At 41.0% G+C, this 18656-nt stretch overlaps 1 protein-coding gene across 2 annotated transcripts; it reads right to left on the bottom strand.

Annotated features, from left to right (window-relative positions):
* On the bottom strand, window positions 1-18379 carry NKAP (NFKB activating protein). Of its 2 annotated transcripts, XM_045383337.1 has the most exons (9): window positions 17836-18379; window positions 13486-13566; window positions 11360-11430; window positions 11036-11176; window positions 9231-9294; window positions 6954-7063; window positions 6781-6856; window positions 4867-5016; window positions 1-340 (listed from the first exon to the last, which is right to left on the bottom strand). In XM_045383337.1, the coding sequence occupies exons 1-9, from the start codon at window positions 18219-18221 to the stop codon at window positions 166-168; spliced, it is 1254 nt and encodes a 417-aa protein (XP_045239272.1). In that variant the 5' UTR covers window positions 18222-18379; the 3' UTR covers window positions 1-165. The 2 variants fall into 2 exon arrangements, with proteins under 2 accessions (XP_045239272.1, XP_065394225.1); XM_065538153.1 differs by lacking the exon at window positions 13486-13566.
* Window positions 18380-18656: the final 277 nt, after the last annotated feature.

The following is an 18656-nucleotide window of genomic DNA, read 5'->3' on the forward strand; positions in this document are numbered from 1 at the left end:
TTATATCAATAAGTAGCTTTTTATTGAAGGACTGAAAGAATTAAATAGAAGGCACAGTAGCACTGTAAAGCTTTCTCAGAACATAATAATCTTTTTCTATGTATGTGTGGAACCCAGACTTTCTTTTTTGTTGTTAAAAATGTCTTCTGGACAATCAGAAAATCCTTATTTGTCATCCTTCCCTTTGGTCTTTCTGTAAACCATTTCCCGAAAACTGGCCAGAATCTTGTTCTCTCTCTTTCGTCTCTCTTCTTGGTTAAAGGATGCAAGGGCTCTCTTCTCATCAGCACTATAGATCTGGTTCTCTTTTCGCAGTCGCACAGCCTCCATTCGGCGATGCCTGGAGAGAATTTTATTTTTGGCTTAATTTCTCAGTAATTATTTTCATAGTACATCCTCATTAATCTTTTCTTACCCAGAGTGGTCTATTTAACAGCTGACAAATAAAAACTGTTTTTGAAATGGGTTAAGTTTCCAAAAGATAATTTATTAATATTTTAGCTGCCTGACACGTCCTTTTTGTTTTGTTTTGTTTTGAGACGGAGTCCTGCTCTGTTGCCCAGGCTAGAGTGCAGTGGTGCAATCTCGGCTCACTGCAACTTCCACCTCCCTGGCTCAAGCAATTCCCCTATCTCAGCCTCCTGAGTAGCTGGGATTACAGGTCCGGCTAATTTTTGTATTTTTAGTAGAGACGGGGTTTCACCATGTTGGCTAGGATGATCTCGAACTCCTGAACTCAAGTAATCCACCTGTGTCAGCCTCCCAAAGTGCTGAGATTACAGGCGTGAGCCATCGTGCCTGGCCCTGATATGTCTTTGATTCATTTCCACTATTCAAATAATGATCTCTGATATCCTGTCAACATAGTACATGTTATCCTTTTTTTTTTTCTTTTTTTTGAGATGTAGTCTGGCTCTGTCACCCAGGCTGGAGTGCAGTGGCGCAATCTTGGTTCACTGCGACCTCTGCCTCCCAGGCTCAAGTGATTCCCCTGCCTCAGCCTCCCGAGTAGCCAGGACTACAGGTGTGTGCCACCACGCCTGACTAATTTTTCTATTTTTAGTAGAGATGGGGTTTCGCCATGTTGGCCAGGCTGGTTTCGAACTCCTGACCTCAGGTGATCCACCTGCCTTGGCTCCCAAAGTGCTGGGATTACAGATGTGAGCCACCGTGCCCGGCCACTATCATTAATTTCAAATAGTAAGGGTATACGTCTAATTTGTTTCCAGTAAAACAACCAGAAATGGGCAAATTATTAAACTTCCTAGGTGATATATCCATTTGCCTTTGTGGAATTGATAGCAGGACAGATAAAACATTTAACTAGTCATTAATCAGATGGAACTTCCTTCAAGGTTCTACTTTACCATACAACCAAAAGAACCAGGTCTAGGCTGGGCACGGTGGCTCACGCCTGTAATCCCAGCACTTTGGGAGGCTGAGGCGGGCAGATCACTTGAGGTCAGGAGTTCAAGACCAGCCTGGCCAACGTGGTGAAACCTCGTTTCTACTAAAAATACAAAAATTAGTTGGCTGTGGTGGCGGGTGCCTGTAATCCCAGCTACTCGGGAGGCTGAGGCAGGAGAATCGTTTGAACCCAGGAGGCGGAAGTTGCAGTGAGCTGAGATCGCGCCACTGCACTCCAGCCTGGGGGACAAGAGTGAAACTAGGTCAAAAAAGAAAAAAAAAAAAAAGAAAAAACCAAGTCTAAATCTATAATTGAAGAGCAGTTTTTGTCAGTGGATTTAACTTCTGAGTCTCCCTCTGTCACTCAGGCTGGAGTGCAGTGGCATCATCTCGGCTTATTGCAACCTCTGCCTCCCAGGTTCAACCGATTCTCCTGCCTCAGCCTCCTGAGTAGCTGGGATTACAGGCACCCGCTACCACGTCCAGCTCCTTTTTATATTTTTAGTAGAGACAGGGTTTCACCATGTTGGCCAGGCTGGTCTTGAACTCCTGGCCTCAAGTGAATCGTCTGCCTCGGCCTCCCAAAGTGCTGGGATTACAGGTGTGAGCCACCGTGCCTGGCTGCTGCAGTGTTTTTTATATTTGGTAATACAGGGTCCTACTTTCATCTTTTTTCATATGAAAAACCATTTCTTTCCTATTTCACGTACTGAATGGTTCTTTCTTTCCCCATTGATCCGACATGCTATCTCTTTCATACACTGAAGTTCCAAACATGTATCTTTGGGCTCTGAATTTTATTTTTATTTTTATTTTTTGAGATAGTGTTTTGCTCTTGTTGCCCAGGCTGGAGTACAATGGCGAGGTGTCAGCTCACTACAACCTCTGCCTCATGGGTTCAAGTGATTCTCCTGCCTCAGCCTCCCAAGTAGCTGGGACTACAGGCACCCGCCACCACACCCAGCTAATTTTTGTATTTTTAGTAGAGACGAGGTTTCACCACGTTGGCCAGGCTGGTCTTGAAATCCTGACCTCAGGTGATCCACCCGCCGCAGCTTCCCAAAGTGCTGGGATTACAGGCGTGAGCCACTGCGCCCAGCCTGAATTTTATTCCATTGAACAATTCAGTTGTTCTCCCATGCTTTCTAAAGTGCTGTGAGCTTCATAATAAATCCTCCTATCTTGTAGGGGAAATCTTACCTTTCTGCTCTTCTTTTTCAGGAGTGACTTGGCTATTCTTGTCCTTTTAGTCTAACATATAAATTTTAGAACTGGCTTATTAAGTTTCATGAAAAACTGTGTTGTGATTTTGATTGGGACTGTATTCTATATAAAGATCAATTTGGGAAGAACTGACAACTTTACAATATTGATTTCCTATCCATGAACCTGGTATCTCTCCAGTTATTTAAGTTTTCTTTAATCTTACCTTCTTGCTCTTCTTCTTCAGAAGTGACCTGGCTATTCTTGTCCTTTTAGTGTAATATATACATTTTAGAACCAGCTGAATAAGTCTCATGAAAAACTATGTTGTGATTTTGATTGGAACTGTTGAATAGACAGATTCTTAAAGTCTTACATTTTTCTCCATAGAACCTGGGGCATCTTTTGTTAAGATTTATTCTTAAGTCCTTCATATTCTGACACTGTTATAAACTTTCTAGGTTTCTGCTGTTGGTAAATAGAAATGAAATTCATTTTTATTGGAACTGTATTGAATATACAATCTCTTAATAATGTTTTATAGTTTTCCTCACAGAGTGTTGGGCATCTTTTGTTAAGATTTATTCTGAAGTCCTTCATATTCTCTGATACTATTACAAATGTTGTTTTCTTCTTATTTAGTTACATTTTCTAGTTATCTGTTGCTGGTAAATAGAAATGCAATGGATTTTTGTGTATTAACCTTATATCCAACCATTTGTTAAACACTCCTCTTATTTATAATTTATCTGGAGATTCTTTGGGATTTTCTATGTAAACAATCAAATCATTCACAATGTCATTCACAAAAAAATGACATTTTATTTTTTGAGGTGGAGTTTCACTCTTGTCACCCAGGCTGGAGTGCAATGGCATGATCTTGGCTCACTGCAACTGCCTCCTGGATTCAAGTGATTCTCCTGCCTCAGCCTCCTGAGTAGCTGGGACTACAGGCGTCCGCCACCATGCCCAGCTAATTTTTGTATTTTTGGTAAAGACGGGGTTTCACCATGTTGGCCAGGCTGGTCTTGAATTCCTGACCTCAGGTGATCCACCCAACTATGCCTCCCAAAGTGCTGGGATTACAGGCGTGAGCCACCGCACCTGGATAAAAAATGACATTGTTATATTGTCCTTTCCAATCCTTATTATATTATTATTATTATTATTGTTTTTTCAGGCTGAGTCTTGCTCTCCAGGCTGGCATGCAGTGGTGTGATCTTGGTTCATTGCCTTCTGGGTTCAAGCGATTCTCCTGCTTCAGCCTCCTGAGCAGCTGGGATTACAGCTGCGTACCACCACGTCTGGCTAATTTTTGTGTTTTTAGTAGAGATGGGTTTCACCATGTTGCCCAGGCTAGTCTTGAACTCCTGGGCTCAAGTGATCTGCCTGCCTTGGCCTCCCAAAGTGCTGGGATTACAGGCATGAGCCACTGTGCCCGGCCTTCCTTTCCAATCCTTGTGTCTCTAATTTCTTTTTCTTGCCTTACTGCATGGGTCCTCCAATGTAATACTTCAAATATTGGTCCTCAGAATTACAAGATTCTGGAGGTGCTTCAGGGTTTCTGCAAATATTTGCCTTCAATATCATTTAAAAATAGTTATCTACTTTAAAAAGTTTATCAAGTTTTAAAGAATCCAAAATTCAATTTGATCTAAATACTCCTGCCCTATTAGCTCATTCTCCTGGTTCTTCCTGGAACTTTTCCCTTTCCTAATTTTATATTTGTTTCCCCATGCTGAATCCAGTGTCTTTTTAAAATTTATATATTTATTCATTTATTTATTAGCCAGGACATGTTCTCAGCTGACCAATGTCTTTTATCATCTTTTTCTGTTATTCAGTCTCAGAAATCTGGGCCCATAAAGAACTGGAGACAAACTTGTAACCAGGAAACACTGTCTTGCGAAAATATTTCCCTAATTGCCACATTCCTCACGGGACAGTGATAAATAGCTGAATTTAACTATATCCTCCAGTGGATAAAATATCTGTACCCAAATACCAACTAGGAAAGGACATTAGAAAGACTGATTCTTTGAAGTCAGAGATATAGCTGAGTTTGAGGCTGAGTTGCATATATACTTGGAATTGCAGAAAACCATGTTATACTAACAAAACTAATATCAAACCAATATTTATACTCTACTTTTAATAAGAAACAGTCACTTAATGAGAATCAATTACGAAAATATAATTCTGGTAGTAAAAAAGAAGATCTAGTCATGGAAACTGAGCTTAATGCCAATAACATACCTGCTACCACTCATTACATAACCTGAGCATTCAAATGATGCAATTTCTTCACTTGTCAAGCCAATTTCACCTCTTCGTGGGATACGTTTTCCAGCTTTTACATATTCAGCCATAGCTGCGCCTTCACCAGGTAACAGAGCATGGCCATAGCTACAAAGTAATTCAGAATTCAGAAAACGTCCATTAAATCATCTTAATATTAAAAACTCATAATCTAAAGAGAGCACCAAAAAACCCCACATTTTCTCTCAGACAAGAGTAGGAGTAACAATGCTCAGCAGTAGTGCGCTAGGAAGCTCAATGTGAATTGCTTTATCCTAATTAGTGTATTAAATATTGCATTGCACTATGACCTATACAACTAACCCAGAAATGCAGAAATATTTTGAAAAAAAGAACTGATGTGAGTATAGATTCACAGTTTACAATTATGGATTAATTTATCCCTACAGGTATTGTCATTACTGGTTCTGGCTCCAGCTGATTCCCTTTCCCTTTTTCCCTTAAAAAATCCAAAGTATGCCAGGCACAGTGTCTCATGCCTATAATCCGAGCACTTTGGGAGGCTGAGGCGGGCGGATCACCTGAGGTCAGGAGCTCGAGACCAGCCTGGCCAACATGGCGAAACCCCGTCTCTACTAAAAATACAAAATTAGCCGGGCATGGTGGTGCATGCTTGTAGTCCCAGCTACTCAGGAGGCTGAGGCAGGAGAATCACTTGAACCCAGGAGGTGGAGGTTGCAGTGAGCCGAGATCGTGTCACTGCACTCCAGCCTGGGTGACAGAGCGAGACTTTGTCTCAAAAAAAAAAAAAAAAAAAAAAAAAAATCCAAAGTAGGCTGAGTATAGTGACTGATGCCTGTAATCTCAGCATTTTGGGAGGCTGAAGCAGGCAGATCACTTGAGGTCAGGAGTTCGAGACTATCCTGGCCAACATGGTGAAACCCCATCTCTACTAAAAATACAAAAATTAGCCTGAGCGTGGTGGCAGGCGCCTGTAACCCTGGCTACTTGGGAGGCTGAGGCAGGAGAATCACTTGAACCTGGGAGGCGGAGGTTGCAGTGAGCGAAGATCATGCCACTGCACTCCAGTCTGGGCAACAGAGTGAAACTCAATCACGCCACTGTGCTTCAGCCTGGGAGACAGAGTGAGACACCATCTCAAAAAAACAAAACAAAACAAACAAACAAAAAATTCTAGGCCAGGTGTGGTGGCTCACGCCTGTAATCCCAGCACTTTGGGAGGCTGAGGCAGGTGGATCATGAGGTCAGGAATTTGAAACCAGCCTGACCAACATGGTAAAACCTCGTCTCTACTGAAAATACAAAAAAATTAGCCGGGTGTGGTGGCGCATGCCTGTAATCCCAGTTGCTCAGGAGGCTGAGGCAGGAGAATCGCTTGAACCTGGGAGGCAGGGGTTACAGCAAGACAAGATCACGCCACTAAACTCCAGCCTGGGCGACAGAGCGAGACTCCGTCTCAAAAAAAGAAAAAAAAAATTCTGCTGGTAAAAAAAAAAATAAGAGAAAAAAAGGAATAAAAAATTCTGTGAGGATCAAAGAGAAATAGAAATCACACCTACTTGTGGAGGGGAAGTATTGGGAATCAGCATATGCATCTCCTTTTGAAAAGTGCTTCGAAGGATAGTAAGGATTTTAACAGGAAGAAACTGGGGATAAGGAAGAGAACAAAGGGCAGGGAAAAGAAGGGAAGGCATACTGGATGAAGAAATAAGCTGAACACTGCATAGAAGTTGCAAAGTACACATTAAGCATAGGGAATATTTAGTATGTCAAGCTCAGCCAGAACCCGAAGTAGATATAAGGGAACAGAGTTAGATAAGCTTGGCAAGGTAAGTTAGGCCCAGACTTTTTGGAAGGTACTTTAGATATTATAAACACACTGCTACTTACTTCAAAGGTTTATCATCTTGAGAGGTAAGTGTTTTTGGAGCCTCTGGGCCAATTAAATCTGAGGGTTCTTCAGCCTCTGCATGAAAGATATTAAGAAACACATTCACATTCTGACTAATTGGTTACTTTAATGTTTCATCTGTTCTGAGTTAAAGTCTATCAGAAGAACCTACTTGTTCGATCCTTCCAGGGATTTTCCAGAAACTCTTCTTGGGATTCTTTAGAGCTTGAATCACTGGACTCTTTTCTGCTCTTCTTAGACTTCTTTTTCTTATATTTCTTCCTATAGGGATTATAATTTGATGCAAATTCACTTAATCTTCCTATGTTAGAGGGCATCTTAATTTTTCTTTTTCTTTCTAAATTTTGAACTGGTAACTATATATCTTAATTTTTCAAGGCAAAGAAAGGTGACAATAAAATGATCTGAGTTCCCAGAGTATTCAAATTTGCAAGATAATTTTACTTAAAAAAATCTGCTTCTAACTTATCCTTGGAAACATAGCAAGACCTCGTCTCTATTAAAAAAAAAAAAAAAAGTAGCTGGGTGTGATGGCACACACACCTGTAGTCTAAGCTATTCAGGAGGCTGAGGAGGGAGGATCACTTGAGCCCAGGAGTTCAAGGCTGCAATGAGCTATGATTAGCCACTGCATTCCAGCCTGGGCAACAGAGCGAGACATTGTCTCTAAACAATTTTTAAAAAAACTATTCTTATTTAACCAAATCATCTTTTGCTATAAAAATTATCACTAAAGGAGGCTGGGTGTAGTGTTTCACCCCTGTAATCCCAGCACATTGGGAGGCTGAGGCGGGTAGGTCACTTGAGCCCAGGGGTTAGAAACTAGCCCTGGGCAACATGACAAAACTGTGTCCCTACAAAAAATATAAAAATTAGCCAGGTGTGGTGGCACACGTCTGTAGTCCCAGGTATGGGGAAGGTGGGGTCAGAGGTGGGAGGATGGCTTGATCCTGGAAGGTTGAGGTTATAGTGAGCTGTGATCGTGCCACTGCACTCCAGCCTGGGTGACAGGGTGAGACACGGTCTCAAAAAAAAAAAAAAAAAAAATTCACTAAAGGGAATAATGAAATACAGTTCTGATGTTGTAGAAAGACAACAGAAATAAAACAGCCTAAGAAGTTCCGACAATTTGAACATTATAAACAATTTTATGTGTAATGGATTAAAATGTCAAATATGTTTAAATCCTTGGGTTCATAAAACTTTTAAAAAATTCAATTCATTATTTGAAAAGTAATAAAACAAAAACAATCAAGCAATTATCCTGCTCTTACTATATAACTATATTTCAGGGTATCTAAATAGTTGATGAGGGTAAGTTTCTCTTAAAGAATTATTTGCCTAATAAACGAAGGATAAAGCTAGGATTACTATCATCATTTTACAACCCCTAATGAAATAATCGATCGAGATAATGACCATCAATGGTTGTTAATATGATAAAAAGAGACAACCAGACATTATTTGCCTACTGACAGTACACAGCACCACCTATGAAGTATTCTTGCCCCAAACTCAAATCTGAACCTTGTCAGGCCTCTAGACCTATCAATCTATTAGAAATACAGAGGACAGAACATGCCAAAAAAACCGTAAGAATACAGTCATTGCAATTTAGGGACATTATTTGGATCCTGATTGGAATAAACTACAGAAAAAACGGCTGAGAATTGAGGAATTATTATTAAATGTTTTAGGCACAATAGTAGCATTCTGGTTATGGGTTGTTTTTTTTTTTTTTTTAAATACAGAGACAGGGTCTAGCTATGTTGCCCAGGCTGGTCTTGAATTCCTGGGCTCAAGCGATCCTCCTGCCTGGCCTCCCAAAGTGCAGGGATTACAGATATGTGCCACTGTGTCTGGCCAGTTTTTTGCTTTGTTTTGTTTTGTTTTGTTTTGTTTTAAAGAATGCCTATCTTTTAGAGAAAGGTACTGAATTGCTTATGGATGGAATGATATCTGAGATTGGTTCCAAAATAAATGATGGATGGCAGATACTGACCATGAGTTGATAATTATTTAGACTGCATGACAGGTGCAGGAGGCATCATTATACTATTTTATGTAATTTTATATACATTTGAAATTTTCTGGCCGGGTGTGGTGGCTCACACCTGTAATCCCAGCACTTTGGGAGGCCAAAGTGGGAGGATCACTTGAGGTCAGGAGTTTGAAACCAGCCTGGCCAACATGGTGAAATCCCATCTCTACTGAAAAACACAAAAATTAGCCGGGCATGGTGGTGGGTGCCTACAATCCCAGCTACTCGGGAGATTGAGACATGAGAATCGCTTGAACCTGGGAGGCAGAGGTTGCAGTGAGCCGAGATCGAACCACTGCACTCCAGCCTGAGCAACAGAGTGAGACTCTGTCTCCAAAAAAAAAAAAAAGAAAAGAAATTTTCCATAATAAAACTTAAAAAACTGACGATCTGTGTTTCTTCTTCTTTTCCTTTTTCTTGGCTTTCTTTGCTCTCCTTTTGTTATCTTCATCTGCAAATTAAAGCACATTACAATTAAGAAAAAATTTAACTCTAAAATTGTAGTACTTTTGAGTAGGTAACTACCCTACTGCTGTCCCATTTATTGTTACAAAGAAATTACCTCATTGAAACATTTATTGCTATTTGTCAGGAACTGTAGGAGGTACTGTGAACATAGAAATTAAAGTCACTAGGTATTTGGTGATATAGGGTATTATTATTAATTTTATTGTGTGAGATAGTGTGGTGGCTAAGTAGGAAAATGCCTCTTTGTACGGGACACATACAGAAATATTTAGGGTGAAAGTGTGAGAATATTTGTAATTAACTTTGACTATCTCAGTGAAAAGCCCGTATTTGAAGCAAATATGTAAAAATACTAACAACTGCCAAATCTAGGTGATAAGTATATGGTATTAATTATACTATTCTCTTCGCTTTTCTGAATATTTAAATATTTTCATAATAAAAAGGGAAAGAAAACTATGTGTGTGTTGGAGAAGGGGAGAGAGAATACTTTCCCGGAGCTCAGTCTAATGGAGGAGACAGGTAAAGAGATCAATACAATCTGGAGTGATAGAAGGAAGCTTGGGGAACCTGGACATACAGAGGAGTCTCAAAATCAGACTGATTTGGGGAGGGTGGCTGAGGAATGGTTGATAAGGAAAGGTGACTCTTAAAGTAGTTCTTTGATTACAAAAGTAACGCATGCCCATTGGTGCAATGAGTAAACCAAGCTGGATGGAGGGAGAGACTGGCATTGTAGGCAGAGGGCCTCTCTACCAAGTAACAATTAAGAGAAAGAACACGGAATACTGAGGAGACAGAAAGTAGTTTTCAGATTACAGAGGATGCTGCAAGAGAGTGTAACAGGGTATGTGTGATTAGAGAGAAGTGAGTCAGGGTCTGAACTTCACCCTGAAGGCTATGGAGTGCTATTGAAGGATTTTAAGTAGGTATTTCGTGATATAGGGTATTATTATTAATTTTATTGTATGAGATAGTGTTGTAGTTAGGTGTAAAAAAATGCCTCTTTTTAAGGGATGCATACAGAAATATTTGAAAGTTCTGTCTGCCAGCATTGAGGAAGAGAAGTGACAGGGAGGGCCAGGAAACTTGGGCGATATCAGAGGACGGTGAATCTTTGTGTAATGTGTTAACCTCAGAGGAATCACCTTCTGGTCAATCATCAGACAGGAGAGAGTACAAAAAAGAGACTTTTTGTGATGCACTACCGCAGATAGGGTGCCTTCCACAAATAGGCAGCCAGCATGAAGTAGGCACTTTATGGCATACCTTTTTGAAAACTGTACAGAGGTGCTCACTGGGCACGAGAATTAAACAAAAGAGCCCTTCCACTGGGCTGATGCAGCCCTGTAAGGCTTACTTTGGTACAGCCCAACCCCCTGACTTGGTCTGGTGCCATGTGCCTTGTAAAACTTTGCACAACCAATCCCAATATGGAGTCAGATTGCTTAGGTTTGAATCCAAACTGTGTGACCTTAGGGATAGTACTTGTAACCTGCTCTGTCTCCTTTTCTTCATCTATAAGATGTACCCTACAGTTATTGTATGGATTAAATGGCAATAATGAATATAAAGTGCTTATTGGGGTACCTGGCACAAGGTTAGCAAGTGTTCAAAAAATCTTCAGTATTATTATTGTTTCTAGGAACCTTCTTCTAAAATAAGTTTTAAGAAGTAAAACTAGTTTTGAAGCAAGGCTTACAGAATGCTCTTGGCTTTCTTACCACTGGAGTCTGTTTCAGAATCAGAGTCACTGTCGCTATCTTCAGAATACTTCTTATGTTTTCTTTTCGATGATTTTTTCTTTCTCCTTTTCTTGGACCTTTCTTTTGAATGGCTAGACTTCTTCTTCTTCTTTTTTTCTTCTAAGAAAATACAAATAAAAAAGTTATATTCTAAAAAAGTATTTCTGAACATCAAAAGAAACAGACGATGGGCAATTTGAGTAAAAGCAAAGTCTAATGTTCAACTATTTACAAACTGATTTTTTAAAATTTCTCAATAAAATAGCTCTGTATTTAAAAAATACCTTTTTTTTTTTTTAATACCTTCTGAAGTGGAAGCTGAAGTAGTGCTTTTCTTTGGCTCTTCATCCTCCACTGGTGTATGTTCATCAGAACTGAATTTAAATAAAATGGTTATAAGAATTAGGAAAGTGACGAGATATAGACCATGGAGCATAAAAATATGAACTCCAAATTTTTCAATAACAGCATTGATTGTCCAAGAACCATTAAAAGCAAGCGTTGGAGATCCTAAGGCAGAACTTGGGAATCAAAAAAAAACAAAACAACAACAAAGCAAGCACTGAATTACTTTCATAAACGTGCAGTTCAAGGGTCTACCATCTTTGTAAAAATAAAATAACTTATCATCTGCATAACACTTTAGAGTTTACAGAGTGCTATTTAAACAAAGCAGCATGGAGGATTTATATTTTCATAAGAAACTACAGGGAAAAAGTAGAGAAACAGGAACCATAGGAAAGATTAAAGAAACAGGATATAAGAAGGCTGAAGAAAGACTTTATAATTTTATTTTAATCATGTAAAAGACAAATGGTAAAGCAGTAACTGTTCTGTCTCCTCAGAACAAAAACCTAACAAACTACAGTCTAAAGAGATTTTGTTCTGTTGCAGAGAATTCTGAAAATGAGTATTATTTAAATTCTACAATAGTTTAGAAAAGGAGTTTCCACATCATATAATATTTTCCTCTGAAGATTACACTTGGAGTAATTTAAATATCGTCTAGAAAATTATTTTGGCTAGGCGTGGTGGCCCCCGCCTGTAATCCCAGCACTTTGGGAAGCCGAGGTGGGCGGATCATGAGGTCTGGAGTTCAAGACCAGCCTGACCAACATGGTGAAACCCCATCTCTACTAAAAATACAAAAATCAGCCGGGCATGGTGGCGCGCACCTGTAATCCCAGGTACTCGGGAAGCTGAGGCAGGAGGATCACTTGAACCTGGGAGGCGGAGGTTGTGGTGAGCCGAGCCGAGATCGCACCACTGCACTCCAGCCTGGGTGACAGAGTGAGACTGTGTCTCAAAAAAAAAAAAGAAAGAAAGAAAACTATTTTTAGGGTTCCTTCCAACTGTAATTCAATGCATTCAGGTTCAAGCATTTTCTTTTTTTTTTCCCTCTTAAATAGAGATGGGGTCTCGTTATTTGCCCAGGCTGGTCTTGAACTCCTGGGCTCAAGGAATCCACCTGCCTTGGCCTCCCAAAGTGCCGTGATTACAGATGTGAGCCACTGCACCTGGCCTCTTCAAGCATTTTCTAAAGGTATCTGTAAGAAAAAGTTTCAGATAATAATGCTTTATTATTCAGTCACAAATTACAGGTTTACCTGTCAAACACACATTGTCTCAACTCATCCTAAAGTTGGCACAGAAATAGAGAGGGAAGAAGAAACATATGAGTAGCATCAAAGAGAAAAGAAATAAGCAAAAAGAAAAAGCATTAAGCCTGCAGACAGTATTGGATATAGGAATATTAACCAAACAAAACCATACTGGTATATTCATTTTAAAAAATCTCTTTGCAGGCCAGGTGCAGTGGCTCACGCACTTTGGGAGGCCGAGGCAAGCGGATCACGAGGTCAGGAGTTTGAGACCAGCCTGGCCAACATGGCGAAACCACCGTCTCTACTAAAAATACAAAAATTAGCCGGGTGTGGTGGCAGGCGCCTGTAATCCCAGCTATTCAGGAGGCTGAGGCAGGAGAATCACTTGAACCCAGGAGGCAGAGGTTGCAGTGAGCTGAGACTGCACCATTTCACTCCAGTCTGGGTGACAGAGCAAGACTCCCTTTCAAAAACACAAAAACAAAAACAAAAAACTCTTTGTAATGCTAATATCTGGCATGCAATCTGCCACTGAGTTAAGAAAAAATAATTCAAAATAATGTGTATTATTTAACAATGAACCCTTCTATTAATAGAAAATTTATACTTCACGAATTATTTTAGATTATGCTAAAATCTACTAGCAACATGTTTTAATCTTTAGATATGTTCTATGTTTTTAAAACGTAAGGGGTAGATGAATATAAATCACAAGAAAGAAAAATGTGAGATATATTTAAAGTTCTTCACTTAAACATTTTGATAATAGATTCAGGATTTAAACACATATTATAACATTTAAAAATATATTTTTTAACCACTTACTCTGGTTCAGGATTCTTTGGAGAAAGTCCCCATACTTCAGGAGCTCCCAGTTCTCCAATTCTCTCTCTCTCACTTAATCTCCTAGCAGATAAAGATATGTAAATTATAACTCAATGGCTGAGTTGTTTCCTAAATATATAATCAAATTCAATAGGAGTCTAGTTAAGCCTTTTTTCCCCTTGTATTTTAAACATGAATAAAAACTTGGTTTAAATGTAAACTCATCACTTAAGTCTGATGTTCTGATGATACTATCAAATGGTACAGACTATAGAAATGATGGCCTGGGAGACTGTCAAGTGCATCCATTCTGCTGAATGCATGACACAGCTCTTAATTGCTCATTTCATCATCTGTAATATGTGACAGAAACAGTTTCACATTTGTAAGTAACTTCATTTGTTTACAGATTTATGAAAGGTGAAGAGAAGTCTCTTTTGATTTGGTCCAACCTTCAGTTTTCAGAAACCGAGGAATTAATGAAGAAAATAAAAATGATGCATTAGACGTAGAAAACAACTGAAGTTCTGAAAATGAAAGAAAAGTTTTTATTTTATTTTATTATTTATTTATTTTTTTAGACGGAGTCTTGCTCTGTTGCCCAGGCTGGAGTGCAGTGGCACGATCTTGGCTCACTGCAACCTCCACCTCCTGGGTTCAATTCAATCAGGTGATCCACCTCAGGTGCTGGGATTACAGGTGTGAGCCACCACACCCAGCCTGAAAGAAAAGTGTTTTATTTTTTGTAGAGATGAGGTCTTGTGGCCCGGCACAGTGGCACATGCCTGTAATCCCAGCACTTTGGGAGGCTGAGGTGGGCGGATCGCTTGAGATTAGGAGTTCAAGACCAGCCTGGCCAACATGGTGAAACCCAGTCTCTACTAAAAATAGAAAAATTAGCCAGTTGTGGTGGCGCATGCCTATAATCCCTGCTACTAGGGAGACTGAGGCAGGAGAATCGCTTAAACCCAGGAGGCGGAAGTTTCAGTGAGCCAAGATTGCGCCACTGCACTCTAACCTGGAAGACAGAGCGAGACTCTGTCTCAAAAAAAAAAAAGAAAAAGAGGTCTTGCTTTGTTGCCCAGGTTGATCTTGAACTCCTGGCCTCAAGCAATCCTCTTGCCTCAGCCTCCCAAAGTGTTGGGATCAGAGGCATGAGCCACTGCACCTAGTCAAAAAGTTTCATTTAACAAAAAATGTACTGGGGGCTGGGCGTGGTGGCTCATGCCTGTAAACCCAACACTTTGGGAGGCCGAGGCAGGTGGATCACTTGAGGTCAGGAGTTCAAGACCAGCCTGGCCAACATGGTAAAACCCTGTCTCTACTAAAAATACAAAAATTAGCTGGATGCGGTGGCGTGTGCCTGTAGTTCCAGCTATTCAGAAGGCTGAGGCTGGAGAATCCCTTGAACGCCGGAGGTGGAGGTTGCAGTGAGCCAAGGTCACGCCACTGCACGTGATAGCCTGGGTGATACAGCGAGACTCTTATCTTGAAATAAAAATCCAAAAAAACACACAAAAAAACTATACTCAATGAGATACAAGGTTTGTTCCCTCTCTGTTTTCCTTTTAGTTCCTTTTTGGAAAAGGACTGCATTTTGTATCTATTCTTTGAAGGATAATTTATTTCTAAAATTTGTTTCTTCCTTTGTTTTATGCCTGTGGTTTCTTGTTCTAATTTTTGTTATTCCTCATAAACTAAAAAAACAAAACAAAACAAAGACTAAGGCTCATTCTCTCAAAGTTTAGCTGCTTGTGACTCCATTTGTTTTTAAAAATCCTTACAAAATAAATATAATTGGAATGAGTGTTTGAATAAATTGTTTTTGCTTCCTTAACCAGGGGAAAAGGTATTATAACTATGCAGAGTCAGACTGAGAGTGTTTCTCACCTGAAGTAACAATTTAGAAGGTAACATACTTATAGCCGTACTTGGAATTTATGAATTATGGGGGGAAGAATGCCTATCAAACTGTAAACAGTAGGAAGTCCTGTTGTCACCTGGTTTCATCTGTAATGTTAAGATAAATTATTGGCTGGGCCCAGCACTTTGGGAGGCTGAGGTGGGTAGATCACCTGAGGTCAGGAGTTCGAGACCAGCCTGGCCAACATGGCGAAACCCCGTCTCTACTAAAAACACAAAAATTAGCTGGGTGTGGTGGTGCATGCCTATAATCCCAGCTATTCAGGAGATTGAGGCAGAAGAATCACTTGAACCCAGGAGGCAGAGGCTGCAGTGAGCCGAGATTACGCCACTGCATTCCAGCCTGGGAGACAGAGCGAGACTCCATCTCAAAAAAAAAAAAAAAAAGATAAATTATTTTCTAAATGTACATATGCAAGTTTCATCCAAGCAGTTCTGACATCTTTTGGTGAGGATTCTCCAAGAAGAAACCATTTACTTTTTGACTGACATAGCCTGTGGGTATGTTTCTGAAAAATTTAACTTGGAGAGATGGGTCTCTAACCTAACTCAGGACTGTTTTTACTCCTATGCAAGAAACATTAATAACACTTATGGAATAGTTACTATGTTCCAGGCACTTAATTATTAAAATCCCAAAATCCGTAGTATTTATTTTATCCCCTTTTTAATGATGAAGAAATGGAACCCAGAGAGGTTAAGTAACTTGACCAAGGTCACACAGCTATTAAGTGGCAAATAAGGGCTTCATACTCAGTCTGATTCTGGAGTTTGTCCTTTTCCTTTCTTCCTTTTCTTCTCTTTGGTTTTTTTTTTGTTTTTTGTTTTTTTTGCTTGTTTTTTTTTTTTTGTTTTTGAGACAGGATCTCCCTCTGTCACCGAAGCTGGAGTGCAGTGGTGAGATCATGGCTCACTGAAGCCTTGACCTCTCCAGCTAAAGTGATCCTCCCACTTCAGCATCCCCAGTACCTGATATTACAAGCACATGCCACCTTGCCCAGTTAATTTTTAAAACACTTTTTGTAGAGACAGGGTACCCTTTATTGCCCAGGCTGGTCTTGAACTCCTGGATTCAAGTGATCCTCATGCCTTGGCCTCCTAAAGTGTTGGGATTACAGGCATGAGCCTCTGTGCCCGGCCAAAAATGCATAGTTTTAAGGAGAAAGGAAAAGGCTCATAATTATTGTTGTGTAAGTCTTAATATCTTACGTTTATTGTTAAATTATGTGTCAGGCACTGTACTAAGTTATTTACGTGCACTTATATGTTTAAAAGATGAGAAACTTAGAAATATTACAGGAATTGAGAGGTAAGTTAAAGTTCCAACAGCTGGGAGATGTCTTGATTCTTTTTCTTTCGGCAGTGGGAGGTAATAAACTATAGTGATGAAAAGGACAGGTTCAGCGGGGCATGTGGGGCATACCTGTAATCCCAGCACTTTGGGAGGCCAAAGTGGGAGGATCACTTGAGACCAGGAGTTCGATACCAGCCTGGGCAACATGGTGAAACCGTCTCTACCAAAAAATATAAAAATAAGCCGGGTGTGGTGGTGCGCACCTATAGTGCCAGCTATGAGGAAGGCAGAGGTGGGAGGATCACTTGAGCCCAAGAAAGTGGAGGCTGCAGTGAGCCAAGACTGCACCACTGCACTCCAGCCTGGGCGACAGGGCTAGACCCTGCCTCTAAAACAAAACAAAACAATCCCCAAGCTATGCATTTTTCTACTCCAATACTCACTTTCATTAGAGATCGTCTCATTCTGGCGTCATTTTTCGACGTCAAGACTGAGACCACTTAACAAGACCTTCCTCAAATTGGGGTCATCTATAGCTTATCAGATCACTTTTCCTACATGCATCTAATTGTCTTGTCTGAGGGGAAGGTTTATTTCCTCTCCAACTTAAACCCTTGATTTCATCCCTTCCTAATTCCCCACAAAACATTTCTACATACATATCCTGTTATCTCAGACCTGTGAGTTTCTTCATTCAACAAGCAATGGTTGAGCGCCTATAAAGTATTAGGCACTTAGAATTCTGTGATCAGAATTCTCCTCCGTTCACTGGCTCCTCCTTTCCATGAGCTCAGTCTAGTGGTGAATACAAATATATTCACGAATGATAATGACACCACCAGGTAAATGCTACAATTCTGGTAGGTATGAGGCTCTCGGCAATATTCGCTAACAAGACAGGAGGTAGAAGGGGGTAGCGGGAGACCAGGGCACTATATGAAGGGGCCTGAGGGTAAGGGAAAATGAAAAGGACGAATAAAGGGTTGTCGTGGGTGGATTAAAGAAAGGGATGAAAATGGGCGCAAGGCAAGCAGAGTGAGCGAAATGCGAATGGTCAGAAGCGGAATGAATGATAGATCGGACTCTAAAGGCACGTAGGCTCGTACAAGAGAAAGTGCGGCCGTCTCACTCACTTCTGCCGCAGGCTCTCCTCCCTCTCCTTGTCGAGGAGGCTAGGCCAAGGCTTGTCGCTCCCGTAGGGGCGCGAGTAGCTGCCATAATAGACTGACGAGGAGGCAGAAGCGAAGGGGATGCCCCGGGGTGCAGAGGGCCGCTCTCGAGAACGCGACCGGGAGCGTGAGCGGTAGGACTGGTTTCGGGAGCCTTGGCTGAGGCCACCCAACTGATGGCTGAGTCCATTCCGGTCCCCGGACCGAGAGCAAGAGCGCGAGCGAGAGCGGCGGCCCCGCGGAGAGCGGGCAGATTTGCTGGGCTTCGGACTCTTGGACGAACTGCGACGTCTTCCCCCCGAGCCCGAGGCCTCCCTATCCGGGGTGCGCGAGCCGGACACCGGAGCCATTGCTACTGGGGGGCCCCAGCAGCAGTGGGAGAAGGTGGCGCTCTCGCGAGCCTAGGAAGATAATCTGTTGCCTTGGTTCCCGGGACCTGCCGCTGCGGAACAGCCCAAATCTGAGGAAACCTTGGAAACAGTTCTGGGTACGTTTGCAAAACCCTTCCCCGGATCTAGGCGGTCGTCGCCGACAGGAAGCGATGTGTGTATCAATATAAATAAGCCGGTGGGGCAACTAGATTGCATACATCCTTCCAGTTCCGAGTGAGGTTCCTCAAGTCTAAGCAAGAGACCAAGTCCTTTCTCAGCCTTGAATTTGAAACACTTGAAGGGAAGTATATATTTCACTGAATATATATTTCAAACACAATATACCGTATACATTTCACTGAGTGGCCGTATGAACAACACAGTTAAGTCTGCTTGTGTTTCATGTGCTTTCTG

This window comes from Macaca fascicularis, chromosome X, assembly GCF_037993035.2.
Source record: "Macaca fascicularis isolate 582-1 chromosome X, T2T-MFA8v1.1".
Taxonomy (NCBI): domain Eukaryota; kingdom Metazoa; phylum Chordata; class Mammalia; order Primates; family Cercopithecidae; genus Macaca; species Macaca fascicularis.